The sequence below is a fragment of the Schistocerca nitens genome, chromosome 1 (assembly GCF_023898315.1).
Source record: "Schistocerca nitens isolate TAMUIC-IGC-003100 chromosome 1, iqSchNite1.1, whole genome shotgun sequence".
Classification (NCBI taxonomy): Eukaryota; Metazoa; Arthropoda; class Insecta; order Orthoptera; family Acrididae; genus Schistocerca; species Schistocerca nitens.
The window spans coordinates 602,897,476-602,914,353 of record NC_064614.1 but is presented as its reverse complement, the minus strand read 5'-3'; the positions used below and the strand labels follow the sequence as shown (position 1 = coordinate 602,914,353).

Below are 16,878 nucleotides of genomic sequence, written 5' to 3'. Positions count from 1 at the left end.
CACAACTTAACCTGTCCATATAATGAGCAACTACCAAATATCCATACCAGGTTAATTTGGTCAAAATTCAACAATAATTTTCATTAGATAACAATTCAACACAGATAATCTGACCCTCTAGGACACTGTAAAACTGCAAGTATTACTATGCTGTCAGTCATTAACACATTACAATGAACAATAATGGACCTATTATACTTCATGAGGCACACACTAAATTAGTTATACATCACAGTAGATTCACTACTAAGAATAACATGATACATTCTGCTGTAAAAAAAATTTCAATCTAGTTGCAAGCTGTGATAGAAATGCCATTTCAACGTATTTTGCTTAGGAGATGCCTAACTTAAAAGTTTTTTGTAAGATAACATCTGGTTATTTGTATCCACAGTTCTTAAAGTATCACATGTGAAGAGTGCAGGCTGGTTTCACACAATCATCTGGTTGTCTGTCTGTCCAGCTGTTAAGAACCCTTTTTCTCAGGAACTGGTAGACACATCAAATTGAAATTTTTGTCACATACTACAGTGGCATAAAAAAATTTAAGATTCCACGTCAATTCAATGAAAAGGTACGGCCATTTAAAATACATACGAGGATCATTCAGTAAGTAATGCCCTACATTTTTTTAAAAAGCCATTAACATACACAGACAAACGTTCTTGTTGGTGCTTCACATTTGATGTTTGTTCTGTGCGTCAGTGAAGTTTCAAACCATTCTGGCACAGCGTCAAAATGGTGTCCATATACAACTCATGTTACAGGCAGTGTGCTGCTACTGAATTCTTGTGTGCAGAAAAAATACCTTGGTGAACATCCATAAACGTTTGTGAGCAGTGTATGGCAATGCTGCAGTTCATAGTAGTACAGTTGGGCAATGGGTAAAGAAAGGTACAGCCTCAGGAAATGCAGAAACAGAGCACTATGATCAGCCACACTCGGGACGTCCTGTCACAGCCAACCTACAGTCCAGATCTAGCACCCTCGGACTTCCATCTCTTTGGGCCGCTTAAAGATTCTCTACAGGAAACACACTTTGAAGATGATGAGAGTGTCAGTCATGCAGTGAAAACACGGCTACACATATGGGACAAGAGCTTTTACCAGCAGGTTGGTTGGTTTAAAAGAGGAGGAAGGTACCAACCTGCTTCGTCATCAGTCCCTTGTTCCTAATAAAACAATGCCACGAGGGGGAGAATAAAACAAACAATGTACAACACGAGAAAGAAATCAAAAACCACGAGACTGAAGGAAAGGTAACAAACACTAAAAGGAACAAAAGAGGACCAAAAAACAACAGAGAGACGCAAGAAACAGTTAGAAGAGAGTAAAACAATAAAGCAAATTACAGTGGCTGGCTGACCACAAGAATAAAAAGGAGAAGCCAGCCACTCTGCAACACATTAAAACCTCCACCCTAAAAGCGCTAGGGTGGAGTACGCAGAGGGACAAAGGACATGAGCGAAAACTTAGAGCAAATGATAAAACCCATCCTTACGAATAAAATGTAAAACTAGAGCTGCTGTTGACGCATTGTCGCCCAACACAGAAGGCAGGGTTCTGGGAAAGTTAAACGTCCACCGCAAAGTGGCTAGAAGTGGACAGTCCAGCAAGAGATGGACAACTGTCATTTGCGAGCTACGGCAACACCGAGGTGGGTCCTCGCGACGGAGGAGGTAACCATGCATTAGCCACGTATGGCCAATGAGGAGCAGGCAGAGGACAACTGGTTCCCTGCGAGAGGCCCACATGGAAGACTTCCACACATTTGAATTCTCCTTAAACACACGCAGTTTGCTGTGTGTACTATTACGCCATTCCGTCTCCCAAAGTCGAAAAACCCTGCAATGTAAGACAGAACGCAGGTCAGGTTCAGAGAAGCCGATCTACATAAGCGGTTTCCGCATAGCCTGTTTGGCCAGCCTGTCGGTAAGTTCATTGCCTGGGATTCCGATGTGACCTAGGGTCCAAACACCACTCAATGACTGGACTGTTCCAGGGCATACAAGGACTCCTGGATGGTTGCTACCAAAGGATGATGAGGGTAGCACTGATCGATAGCTTGTAGGCTACTCAAGGAATCAGTACACAGAAGAAATGACTCCCCAGGGCATGAACAGATGTGCTCAAGAGCACGAGACATAGCCACCAGCTCTGTAGTGAAAACACTGCAGCCATTGGGCAAGGAATCGTGTTCTGTATGTCTCCATGGACATACACGAAACTGACATAACCATCAGCCATCAAGCCATCAGTGTAAACAACCTCATGGCCTCGGTACATGTCAAGAATTGACAGGAAGTGGCAGCAGAGAGCCACGGGGTTAACTGAGTCCTTAGAGCCATGTGATAGGTCCAGGCGAAGCCGCGGCCTAGCTGTACACCATGGAGGTGTATGTGAATGGACCTCAAGTATAAGTGGTAAACGCAAGGACTCAAGTTCGGATAGAAGGGATAAGACACGAACTGCAATTGTAAGCCCTGACCTGGGCTGCTGATGTGGGAGATGAACCACATTGGGTGGAAAAAGGAGATGGTAATTCGGATGCGCAGGAGGACTACGAACATGTGCAACGTAACTGGTGAGCAGTTGTGCATGCCTAACTTTCAATGGAGGGGCCCCAGCCTCCACCAGGAAGCTGGTCGTCGGACTCATCCTAAAAGCTCCTGTTGCTAGTCGAATGTCACAGTGGTGTGCTGGGTCGAGTCAATGCAATGCTGAGGGTGCCTTGGAATCATAAACCACGCTCCCATAGTCAAGGCGGGATTGAACATGGGCTCTGTAGAGCTGCTGCAGCATAGAGTGATCTGCACCCCAGTTGATGTTGCTCAGGCAGCAGAGGGCATTGAGGTGCTGCCAGCAGATCCGCTTAAGCTGACGAAGGTGAGAAAGCCAAGTCAATTGGGCATCAAAACCCAGTCCTAAGAATTGATATGTCTTCACTACAGTGAGTGGATCGTCATTAAGATAAAGTTCTGGCTCCAAATGAACGGTACAACGTCGAAAGAAGTGCATAACGCATGACTTTGTGGCCGAAAACTGGAAACCGTGGGCTAGAGCCCATGACTGCGCCTTGTGGATTGCTCCCTGTAGGCGCCGCTCAGCAACACCAGTACTGGTGGAGCAGTACGAAATGCAGAAGTCGTCTGTATACAGAGCAGGTGGGACGGAATCCCTACAGCTACTGCTAGACTGTTAATGGCCACTAAAAATAGAGATACACTCAATACGCAGCCCTGCGGGACCCCATTCTCCTGGATATGTGGGGAACTATGGGAGGCACCAACTTGGACGAACTGTGGGAGGCACCAACTTGGACACGGAAAGTATGAAGCGACAGGAAATTCTGGATAAAAATTGGGAGCGGGCCTCGGAGACCCCACTCGTATAATGTGGCAAAGATATGATGTCGCCAGGTGGTGTCGTACACTTTTCGTAAATCAAAAAAGATGGCAACAAGGTGTTGGCACCTGGCTGTTCGGATGGCAGACTCAAGAGACACAAGATTATCAATGGTAGAGCAACCCTGGCGGAAACTGCCCTGGCATGGAGCCAGTAGGCCACGTGACTCCAGGGCTCAACCTAACCGCCGACACACCATACTTTCTAGCAAATTACAAAGAACATTGGTCAGGCTGATGGGCCGATAGCTATCCACATCAAACAAGTTTTTGCCAGATTTGAGCACTGGTATGATGGTGCTCTCTCCTGGCATTGCAATGGAAAGACACCATTGCACCAGATCCAGTTGAAGATGACGAGGAGATGTCGCTTGTAGTCAGACGAGAGCTGTTTAAGCATCTGACTGTGTATCCAATCTGGCCCAGGAGCTGTGTCGGGGCAATGTGCAAGGGCACTGTAAATGGGGTGTTATAGGGTTCACTGTGGTGTGTAGTGAACGAGAGGACTTACACTTCCATCTGCCGTTTGAGAATTCAAAAGGCTGGGGGGTAATTCTCCGATGCAGAGGCTCGATCAAAGTGCTCGGCAATCGTGTTTGTGTCGGTAGATAACACGCCATCGATTGTAATGCCAGGGATACCTGTTGGGGTCTGGTACCCAAAAACACATCTGATCTTCACCCAGACTTGGGAAGGTGACATACGGCACCCAATGGTCGAGACATACCTCACCCAACACTCCTGTTTCTGCCTTTTGATAAGTTGGCAAACAAGGCCATGGAGCCGTTTAATGGCTATTAGGTGCTCTAGGGAAGGGTGGTGCTTATGTCGCTGTAGAGCTCGCCGATGCTCTTTAATTGCCTCAGCAACTTCCGGCTCAACCACAACATCAATGGCACCATGTGGGGGAAATTCAGCAGTGACAGCAGAGGTGAAGGCTTCCCAGTCTGCCTTGTTGAAAGCCCATTTGCATAGGTGTCCGTGGGCATGATAGGAAGATGGGGACGTGATCACTACCACACAGGTCGTCATGTGCTCTCCAGTGGATAGATGAGATAAGTCCTGGGCTGCAAAGTGATAAATCAATGGCTGAGTAACTACCATGAGCCACACTGAAATGTGTGATGGCTCCAGTATTTAAGAGGCAGAAGTCGAACTGAGACAGTAAAGTTTCGACATCTCTGCCTCGGCCAGTAAGCTCGGTGCCACCGCACTAGGGGTTATGAGCATTAAAATCTCCCAAAAGTAGGAAAGGTTTAGGCAGTTGAGCAATCATTGCAGCCAATGCATTCAGAGGTACTGCACCATCTGGAGGAAGATATACATTGCAGACAGTTATTTCCTGCGTCATCCGTATCCTGACAACCACAACTTCAAGAGGGGTTTGAAGGGGCACAGGCTCACTACATACCAAGTTCAGGATATACATGCAAACTCCACCTGACACACTATTATATTTGCTGTGGTTCTTGTAATATCCCCTGTAGCTGCAAAGGGTCCACATTGCTGGGAACTGATCTCCTGGAGGGCAACGCAGAAAGCTGGTTAAAAGCTTAACAACTGCCGTAGCTTAACCAGGTGGTGGAAAAAACCGCTGCAATTCCACTGGAGGATAATGTGACTGTGAGGCTGGGAAGGCATGGAACATTCAATGAGGCAGTTTACGCATCAGGGTCACCTGCCGCCGCTGACTTATTTCTTGGGTAGTCTATATCCATTGTGTCTGAGGGTCTGGTGAGAGCTAGGTCCTCAGTGGATGGCAGAATCTCCACCCCGTCCTCAGATTCAGAGCTTGTAGGTAGTGGTGGTGTGGCTGCCACTGCAATTCCCTTGGTTTTGGAGGTCTTCTTTTTGGGTTTCTCTCGCTGCTCCTTGGTTTTCTCTGGCTGTGAGGGCTTCACTGATTCAGCTCAGGGACTGAGGGTGATCATGAAGCCCTACGACCAGCTGCTTTTGGGCACTTCAGCCACTGGCAAGTGTCATCTTTCCCACTAGCAGAAACCTGGGAAGGGAGAGACCCAAGGGATCCCTTCCTAGCAAGAGAAACCGAAGAAGACTTCCGACTGAGAAGTGGGAACTGGTTCCCCGATGGTTGTGGGGGCAGTGCTCCCAAGGTAGGTGGTGTGGGAGCAACAGGAAGGGAAGTTCCCCCACCATCAAGGGGGCAGGTGGAGTCTTCTGGCTCTGAAAGCTAACTGGAATTCGTGGAACTGATGGGGCTACAACTATTCTTGTAGCGGCGGCGTAAGAGGAGGTCATAGCCACAGGATTCCTCTTAGCCTCAGTGTAGGGCAGTTGGTCCAGGGTCTTATATTCCACGATTTTCCTTTCTTGCTGTAAAATCCTGCAGTCTGAGGAGCAAGGGGAATGATGCTCTCTGCGGTTGACACAGATGGGAGGCAGGGCACATGGAGTATTGGGATGCAAAGGATGTTCACAATCTCAACATGTGACGCTGGAAGTACAGCGGGACAACATATGGCCAAACATCCAGCACTTAAGCACCGCTTCAGGGTAGGGATATATGGCTTGACAGCACAGCATAGACCATCACCTTGACCTTCTCGGGCAATGTGTCACCCTCAAAGGCCAAGATGAAAGCACCAGTGGCAACCTGATTATCCCTCGGATCCCTACGGACGCGCCAGACGAAATGAACACCTTGGCGCTCTAAGTTGGTGGGCAGCTCGTCGTCAGACTGCAAAAGAAGGTCCCTGTGGAATATAATACCCTGGACCATATTTAAGCTCTTATGAAGCGTGATGGTAACAAAAACATCCCCCAGGGTATCACAAGCGAGTAATGCCCGTGACTGGACAGAGGATGCCATTTTTATCAAGACTGACCCTGATCACATTTTGGACAAGCCCTCCAAATCCTCAAACTTGTCTTCTAATGCTCAACAACAAAACTGAGGCTTCATTGAAAGAAAGGAGTCCCCATCAGCTCTTCTACATACAAGGTATTGTGCCGAATAAGATTCACTGCCATCCTTAGCCTGACGTTCCTCCCATGGTGTGGCCAGGTAGGGGAATGATTTAGGGTTGTACTTCCTTGCGTTGTACTGAGACTTGGAACACTTAGAGACTGCTGGTGTGTGATCACCAGCAAGTGATGACATGGTACGCTTCATCGCGCGTCATCTGCCCTGATGCCACCCACTCTGACCAGCGGCCCTCCCCAAGGGCACCACCCAGTCGCAGCAAAGGCCACCTGGCAGGATGGCCATTGCCGCGAGTCCAGATGTCCCAGGGTGACAAGCATCTACTCCTTGGCATAAGTGAGGAGTTAACAGCACAGGCATCAGCAGTGGTCAGGGGGCTACAACCAACAGGGTACATGGCGGCCCCACCACAACGGACTGTCTACCGTGCTGGATATCAGCGGCAACCAAGCAAACAGGTCCATTATCATCGTCAGTGCAGAAAACGATACTGCACAGTGGATGGAGGAAAACACACCCAGGAGGGTGACCTAACTCAACAGCTGGAGAATGAGTGCAAGTGCAGATCCACGTCAATGAAGGATGCGAGAGGTCTCAGCGCATGATGGACACGAACCACCATGTAAGGCACTCTTTCCCAATTGGCTCGCTCTTCAGGAAAATTTGGAAAAATTGAGGTCGAACCAAACAGAGGACCATCACCTAAAGGCCAAAACGTGTGAGAATCCTTTTAGTCACCTCTTACAACAGGCAGGAATACCTTGGGCCTATTCTAACCCCTGGACCCACAGGGGGAGCTTTTACCAGCAGGCAATACATGCTCTTTCACAACATTGGTGTACAGCCATAGAACGTGATGGAGACGACATAGAAAAATGGGACATGGACAAGACATGTCTTAACAATAAATAAATTCTGAGAAAAAAATGTGGGGCATTACTTGTTGAATGACCCTTGTATTTTGATATCTTGCCAGTATCAGTATCAATAAAATAATTTATACAGAATCCTTCAAGTGCAAGTTGTCCTCGCACTTAACTTCGAATAATCCCCCCCCCCCCCCCCCTAACCAGTAGGTCGCTATCAACTCTTAACAGTGTGCTTTTGGGTGTACTGCTGAGCTGTTGATGCCACTTTTTACACACAACATTTCAATGACCAACTCAGTGATCTTCCTCAGATGCTGCAAGCTGCTCGTCAAAACATTGTTCAATGATACACCCAAAAGTACACCATTACTCAATCAAATCAAGAAAATTGAAGAGATCACTATGAACTCTTTGAGAATTCTCTTAGTTACAGACCGGGGAGAGTGGTATGGGACAGTACATCACTTGTTCTCTCTGTGTTGTAGATGGGTTGACCTATGCTCTCTCAAAATGCCTCCTCAAGCAGTATTTCGTTAATTATGGTTAGACTGGAGGCACCCATTTCAAATTCTGTACAGAATTTGTTGCCTCGTTGAGTGTTTGCAATTTCAGCTTATCAGGTGTAAAATGAATACTGTCAATTTTCCTGCTCACTATTCTTGATATAGACTGAGAATCACAGAGATATCAGACTTACCTATGTCAATCACGTAGGAGTTCACCTTGTGTCTTTGAGGGGTACTCAGTAAGATGCGTTTGGAATCACTACTCCAACAACGCCGTGGCAGTGCCTGATTGTACAGTCCATAAAATGGACTACCACCAGCAGTTTTAACACTGCGACGCACAATGTCAACCAAAACTTCCTTCTGTAAATAATATCAATGGAAATAAATTCTATAATTTAATTTTGCACACAAATTATCAATGAGATATTTTATTTCTGCTTGATATTAAATTGCTATGTTAAAAACAGGATGGCACGAAGAATAATAACTTACAAGTTTTACTTGCCTTTTTTGTCATTCCTTGCCCTGCTTGCATGTGGGAAAGAGAGAGTATTAAAGATGTAAAGAGCTTTATAACTCACTTTCAGCAATGTGTTACTACATATTATGCTACGAGCTCACATAATAATTGTTTTTGCCTCTCCCAATCATTCATAATTTCTCTTCTCAGTATTCAAAGTATAAAGATGCTACAATACCAGCAAAAAATGCCATAAAGACCAATATTTATCCACATTTTTGTCATTTGTTGCTGTTATATAAAAGAAAAAACAGCAGACTTTACAGTTCCAATTCAAGAAACAAAATTCTAACTCTACTTTTTTTAAAAACAGGAAGTTCTTTCATTTTAGCATCAAAGCAATTTATTGCCTGTAGTGGCAGCACCTGACTTTACTACGGAAACTGAGAAGCTGGTGGAATATCACTGTCAACCACTGTGGTGCAAATAGTCAGATGGTGCTGGTCATCAGGAGTATCCTATTACGAGACCACACCACAATCCAGCATATAAGCAAGCCCAGGGCCGCTGTGATTCAGGTTGCGATCTGTAAACTGCACAACAAGTGTGCTACTGGTTAGGCTTTTGTGTATCATGGATCCTATTTTTCTTAGGCAGAACTCTGACATGGCAAGGACATTACTTTGCATTGGAATATGGACTTAAGTTAGCTTGTTCTGTTTCCAAGGACCTTCTTATATTTATCTCTTGTAGACAAACCAGGGTGAGATCTCACTTGCTCGTGTGCAACTCACAATTTACAAAAGTATCAACGATTCATGGCCTATGACAGACGCAAACAGAACTTCGAACATTTTTGTAATTAGACAAGCGTGTGGCTTCCTCCGCCCCCCAAACCTTGAACGAACTACAATTAACACAAACCATGTGGGGTTGTCACACGTTAATGGCAGTAATATTACAGGCAGTGTAAGTATTAGCGAGTGTAACAGATACGTCTTCCATGCACCCCGGTTTTGCAGGCTTCCCCCAACAATTGCAGTTATATTTTTCAGCTTGTCAAATTTCTGATATGGAAAGACAAAAGCTCATGTTCTTGTTGGGAAATCCAGAACTGTAACAACATCTAGTACAAAAATGAAACTTGCGAACTTGGCTTGCCTAGAATATTTTATTTATTGCAAGACCATTTTTAGATGAAGAAACATATTATGCACCCAGATTAGTAATTTAGTTGCTGAAAATGGGCCCCAATCTATATTCTGGAACTGTCACAGACCTACATGGATTAAGTGGATATTGCGATTTCAAATGTTTACGTGGACAGAATTATGAGGACTCTATAAGGGATATTGAAGTGTATCTGACCCCCAACTTGGACGTGAGGAACCATGTAATGCAGGATTTGTATCCTTCACTGAGGGGAAATAATGCAAATAGCTCAAGTCTATAAAACTGCCCATGCAACCCAGAGTTTGTTTCTGATGAAAGATGATGTCATGGAGGTCAGCTCTCTGGCACTTGTCCCAAGGGACATTACACTGCCTCCAGTACAGTCCTCACCTGCTCCATGGTCCAGACAACCTCATAAACAACTATACCAGTTGTGATGATTCAAGTCAGCAGATCACCACCAAATCTTTCTGCCCATGGGCTTTATCATGTGCCCTTGCTAATAAAGTTTCCAGTTTTGCTAACCACCAAGTCACCCATCCAGTACATTTTATAGTGGTAGCTGATCCCACAGTGAACACCGTTTTTGGGAGAGACTTATTTCACACTTTTCGGTTCATGATACACAAAACAGCAAACAACTAAAAAGTGTTCTTTCAGGCAACCATCCGTGAATAGATATGGAGTTTAACCTTCTCAGCCAATGGACTCAAACAAATAAAAATTATGCTGTGGCTGCCCCGAGCAAGGAAACAATTTTGACACCACACCTGTGTTTTCTAGCAACTTACGTGGCCACCATGATCGAAGATCGCAGCCCAGCAGAGTGAATTCAATGGGCACCTATGTTATGTCCACAGCCAGCACACTGCACTGCTTTCCAGGTGGGCACCCCACTGTGGGACCATAAGCACAGACACTGTCGAACTTGGGTCTGCGGAGTGATCTCAGCCTGTCTCAAGTTAGTGACATAGCCCATAGCCTCTGCCCATGGACTTCAGAGATGCTACCGAAATCACCTTCACCTCCACCATCCTGGTTAGCAGCAGCTTGTTTCGCTGCCCCCACTAGACCCTCCAGTCCTGTGGTGATTAGTACAACTACCACTGAGCCTTGTTCTACCCCATCCTTTCATAGCAATGCATATACAGCAATCCAATGTCTTTTCTGGTGGTGGCTCCTCTGGACCAAGGACGACCTATTTTCATCTCCACCTGCAGTCAACCGCTGACAGGGTGGGGTGAGATGCAGGAGGTGGATGGGAATTGTCATGCCACTCGACATTAAAATGGAAAACAAGTAGCTGGTGCAACAATACTGCCGACCACCATTGCGTCACTACTCAGATGGTGCTGGTCATCATGAGCACCCTCTGATGCCGACCATGCCATAATGAAGCATATAAACCAGCCAAGATCTGATCTGAGTCACCCATGATGCAATCTGTGGACTGCATGGCAAATGTGCTATTGGTTAGGCTTTCATGCTACCACAGCAGATTGTGTTTGTATTAGGAGGAACTTTGATGTGGTATGGATTGAACTTCCTGTAAATAAACTGGGATAAGTCCTCAGTGGCTTTTGTGAAACTCATCCACATTTAATTCTTCTATAGAAATAGTAATAATTCCAAATGTTGTAAATGAAATGGTTGATGATCCCCACCTGCATTTTAAATATCATGAACATCACTTCACAAAGTCTAGTATAAACTGCAAGTAGAATTTATTCCTGTGAATCAGCACTTCTGGATGACCACAACTGCAGAGGTAGAAAATTGTTGACACTAACACTCATATTCCACCAATGGCACAATCAAAGGTAAAGTAAAACTTAGTTACACTTTCTAATACAATTATTGTAAATTTGATATAAATAATGTAGTGCAAGGGGGTGCCGAGGTCGGTTGAAATTCGTCCGCTGTGCGCCATAAACTGGGCACTATTACATCTGCTATGCAGATGTTAAGATAACGAACTCGGTAACAATGCACAGTTCTGTTCTTTGTTTTTTTTTTTTAATAATAATTATTGTTATTTTTTCACCAAGAAAAGCTTAGAAGAAAAAGAACACTGACTTGTTAACTACCTAAATTCAGTTTTTTCCTAGTTAACTGCCTTTTATAAGAACAGTCATTGGACATGCAATTTGAGGAAAAGGTTACACAAGGCGAGAATCACTTTATCTACAAAAGATTATCAGTGAAAAATAACCCCTTCACCTGCTATGCAGTCATATGCTATGATGTTTGTTTAATATTAATCCAGACTGACAACATATTTATGCAACAGCCTTTCATACATGAATGAACAGCACTTGCCAGTCTCATCTTAAGTATGAACATTTATTTACTTTATAGTGAGAATTCTGCCTATGGATGTTCTCTTTTATTTTCTGGGCAAGAACACATAAAAAATTCAATATCTGACTGGTCTGTATTCATTACATTAATATCTACATACAAAATACACCTTAATAGGTATGACTGTATCTTGTACCACAATAAAAGTGTATTTAACAAAACCTTTTAAGTAACTTACAAGACAATAACATCACATAACACTTAATCCACATTCAGTTTGTGTACTTTGTTCACGAATAAGATTTGATTATTAAATGAACATATACTTGTGTGTACACCAAGATTTCCCCTTCACTCATTCACCCACCCCACCCCCACCCTACTCTATCCCACCCTATCCCACCCCACCCCCAATAAAAAATTAACTACTGGAGAATCTTAACACTCCTACTAATCCTGTTCGAATAAGTTGATGCTCCTCACTGACCACCCTTGTGGTGGTAGCTAGGAAAGGTGAGGCAGGGTTGAGATGTGTGCAACACAATTTAATCAACGTCTTTATTAACCAGATGAAAAGTGACAATTTAAAACGCAAAGTTAACATTTACAATATAATACTCAAATTATAGTGACCTCAAAGCATAGCCATTAAAAGAAAACCGAAAACAGCGTTACTTCGACAGAAATCTATCATATTTAATTCTCACACTAGCCATTTGGCAATGCCACAATTAAATTAAATGCACTAAAAATCTCAGACCAAATTATTTACAAAACACTCATTACGATTGGGGCCACCACAAAATAAGCAGTAGCTGAAACACGGGCACTAAGGAAGGCTGCAAATTATCTAACACCCTTGGAAAAAACAACAAGGCTCGCAACATAGACCAGATTACTGAATTTACCCGAATCTAAGCCACACTTGAACGTAAGCTGCACCCAAAAAATGAGACTCGAAATTCAAGAAAAAAAGTATCCAAATCTAAGCCACACCTGAAAAACCAGACTCGAAAGTCAAGTTGTAGGCCACACTTCAAAACAAATGAAGTTAGTTCATTCTAACATGCGGCCATTTTTTAATCGGTTGAACCACTCCTTAATTTGTGTTACACCCATCGCATTTTCTCCAAACACCTGGTGAATCTTACAAATTGTTTCGCTTTGAGAATCACCATGTTTCTGACAAAATTTGATGCAGTATTTTTGCTCAACACATTCAGTCATCTTGAGAGAATCAGTAATCTGATGAATGTGTTGTGTAGCACCTCACTCAGCGACCAATAGGCAGTGACTGACACACTGGAAGGCGGGGGACAAAATTCATGCATGCGCATAACACTCTCTTCCTTTACTGTGCACAGTGGAGCCGTACTATCGTCTCTATTTTGCATGGGAAAATCAAAGATCGAATACTTTTTAGACAGACCTCATAAAACATGTTATTTGGTCTTAAGTGAGCCGAAGTGGCAGTGTCACGCCTCTTCACACAGCATTCTTCTATCACACATCACTGTATTTCACTCTGTGGAATTCAAACATATTTATTTTGTAATGGATGCCATCAAATTATATTCACGACAGTGGAAATTAAAATGTCCTGTGGTGCCTCTCCTGCTCCCAGTCGGCCAGTTTGGCATCCTGCCCCTCTTTTAAAAAAACTTGCAATTAATGCTGAGTGGATTTATTTGGTACTGGAAGAACAAGAACTTTTCAGAAAATTTGCTCTCTTTATTGCCTATTCCTTTATAACTTAGTGTTTTGTGTGACAAAATTAAATATAGGATATATAAAACCATTTTTTTCTCTCTAATCTTGCTACAGCTTTACACGGCATGCTTTCCTTTCTATGAAAGGATCTATCACCTCATCAAAGTTCGTCAAACATTTTGCTACATGAAAAATTGAAATGTCACTGTCTAATACTGAAAAAGCCGTTAATACAAATAGTACCCAAGACTGGGGTGATTTCTCGATCTGATTATGTCTATTTTTTCACTGCCTGCTAGACGAAATGAAATAGGCCTGTCCGATATTGTAGCAATTGCAACACAAACCCAATAAACGAGACTGTTTTGGCACAAATGGTCATTTTTATAGCACGACAGAACACAATTCATGAATTACCAATATCAAATGCCTATTAGGCCTACAAAAAGCAAAAAGCTTTTTGTTAGGAAATAAGTTTCACACTTCATTCATACATTCCAGCTTCTCAAGCATGAGATCAAAAAGTAGTAGTACAAAATTTTTGTATAAATTTGGAATCGTCATATTCTTCCATAATTTTTGTGATGTCCCCATTTCTTCTCCTTCCTCGTTCTAACAATCTTGTCATCACTAATTCTGTACTATTCTTGTCAGTGTCAATACTCGTTCTCTGGTTAACTTTACTAACCTTGCCACAATCACCTGTTTAGTTATACTGCATTTATTCTCTGGTTAGGTGTTATTACGTGTTCGTACAATGTGTTTTCCACACTACTCCCAGAATTGAACTTAAGCGGCTGCTATCCAGGGACTGTACAACTGGCCCTTACTAGTGTACTGACTGGGCCAAAACTTTTCTGTCAAAATTTCATTTTTTTGGAGACACCGAAAAGATAATCTTTCTAATCTGTTATTCCTGTTTATCATTTATTTCCATGCTGGTAGTCTGAATCTATGGATTTCGCTAGTAATTATAACAAAGTTGATCATTCACAAACCCTGTCAACCACATAACAAACAGCAACTGGCATTCACCTGTTCGGCTTTGTTCCACTCAGCTCATAAAGCCCCATCCGCTTGGTCTGCAGGGAAGTTTATTTCTAGATGCAACCGGGATTCCTCTGGCAGAGACATAACATACATTACGCACTCATTCAAAAATCAACTTATGATTCATTCAGAAATCAACTTAGAATGTCTTCAAAAATATTAAAAAATCAACAGGGATGCATTTCAAAATCATATGAATAATCGATAGACCAACATGCGCTGGATGCTAGGTGCTTTGCGAGACAAGGTTTTTTCCCCCCTCACGAACATGAAATTGGCGGCGCCCATCCCTGCAACTGCCGCCCACGGTAGACATCCCGGTGTTGGGCGGAGCCAGAACTGGTGAATGCAGGGGCCAGAGACCTTTCATAATTACTCTGTCTCCAAAGATTTCACCGAAGGGGTTGACGTGTCTTATGAGCAGTAGCATTGCCTTGTTGGAAAAATGAATTATTGATCTCATTTTCATTCAGAAGGGCAATAAATGGATAAATTATCTGGGAACAATAGACACCAAAAGTGATGGTAGTATCACAAAAGATCGGCCTTATAATTCACACTCACGTTATGGCAACCCACAGTACAGTTTTCTCTGTGTGCAATGCTGTTTCTCTAAAGGTATGCGGATTTTCTGATGACCAAATTCGTGAATTTTGGGAATTAATGTAGCCAGAAAGGTGAAACGAAGCCTAATCCGTGAAAAAGGTTCAATCTAAAACACCAACATCATTTCAGTTAACAAATTGCTAAAATCATTTACAATACACAATTCGTTTCACATGATTCATAAAATGTAATTGTTGCAAAGCAGTAATTTTATAGGGATAAATCCTCAGTTCTTTGGTTATGGTCTTATGTGCCATTGTACAAGAGACTTTACCCTCTTGCAACAATCTAACTGATTTTGTTGGATTCCGCAATACGATTTCCAAAATGTCGTTCAGTTTCCGTTCTGTTAAAGTAGTGCACCTAACAGTTCATGGTGCATCATGAACTGAACCTGTTGTCTGGAATTTGCGAATTAAATAACAGTGCCATGATGCGGATACCTCAAATCAGGAAAACAATCTAAATTGCCACCTCACATGCTCTATAAAGTTTCTTCCCACATGGAAAACCTCTTCCATAAAGACCATTCTCTCAGGAATAGTAAGCATTCTGACTACATTCAGTTTACACAAGAAGTAGACAATAACACAACAGCTGCAATGCGTACACAACACTACTTGCCCTACCGCCAACCCCAACCCCCCCCACCCCCTACCCACCCACTTTCAATGCAGGTCCATGGAACACATTCAGGTGAGACATGAACCCTACACGCCCCGCAAGGTGAGACACCTGAGGCTCACCGCTGTGGAGAGACTTTGTGGACACATGGTACACTCCGGTCTAAAAATTACTAACTGTTACTAGACACAAAAACATAACATATTGGGCAACCAGGTTACGTATTAGCAGTCACTGGTCATGACAGAGGTGCCGCTTCCCTGGTTTCATAATTGTTTGTCCTATACAGCATTTTCCATTACTCTACACCAGGCTCGTCCAAACTGTGCCCCTGGGGCGCTAGCACCCACGATCGCCCACGGCCAGCGCCCCGGGCGAATTCGTATGTTGTCGTAGTGGCCGAGCCGTGTCGCTTAGCTGGCCATGCGGACCACCCGCCGAGCCTCGCCATGCCACTGTATGCGCGCTTCGTACGTAACTGTCTTCTTTAACAATGTTGACTGTAAGAATTAAAGAGCTTTGTAGCCATAATTCTGTTTTTTAATAAGTATTCAAACTTGATCCGTTAAAATTATTATGTGCAAAACAGCAAACTAATTACATGTAACTGCTAACAGTAAGAATGAGACAGTATATCCCTTACATAAAATTATTTCTAAAATGGAATATTTATGACTAGTTCATTTAAGAAACTGATATTTTTTTTCAGAAGACGCCTATTGTACATAATGACGAATGCGCATGTGCAGTACTAATAGAATGAACCTGTGGGTCAGGAAACAACTAAGATGTTCTTCGATTCTTGTTTTGGATATTGTTTTCTAAAGCTTTGCGTAGTAATTCTGCCACACGAACACTAGTTGTTACTTAAACAGTAAATGGTTTGCTTGTTTTACCGCTCATCAACCTCTTTTACAGAGGTGTGCTTCCTCTGTTACGTTGTTTACGTTGAACCTGACTGCGGGACAGTCCAGCGCAGCTCAGCGCAGTGTCACGGACGGGGCGCTGAACTACACTGCCTTGCACCCGCGGGGCACTGGCGCACCCACCGGGCACAATTCTTGGATGAGCCTGCTCTACACAATGGAAAAAACTTGGAACAGAAACTTCCTGGCACACTGAAATTATATGCCAGACTGGGACTCTAACCTGGGACTTTGCCTTTTGAAGGCAAGTGCTGAGCAATCTAAGCACAATTCACAATATGCTAGTCTCACAAAGCATGCAG

General features: G+C 43.5%; 1 protein-coding gene across 2 annotated transcripts in view; it reads right to left on the bottom strand.

Annotated features, from left to right (window-relative positions):
• Positions 1-16,878, bottom strand: part of LOC126256707 (acylamino-acid-releasing enzyme-like) — a 129,378-nt gene that overhangs the window by 64,781 nt on the left and 47,719 nt on the right. For both annotated transcript variants that reach the window (XM_049955503.1, XM_049955504.1), the window contains exon 7: positions 7,915-8,086. In XM_049955503.1, the coding sequence (XP_049811460.1) occupies positions 7,915-8,086 (172 nt within the window). The remainder of the gene's footprint in view (positions 1-7,914; positions 8,087-16,878) is intronic.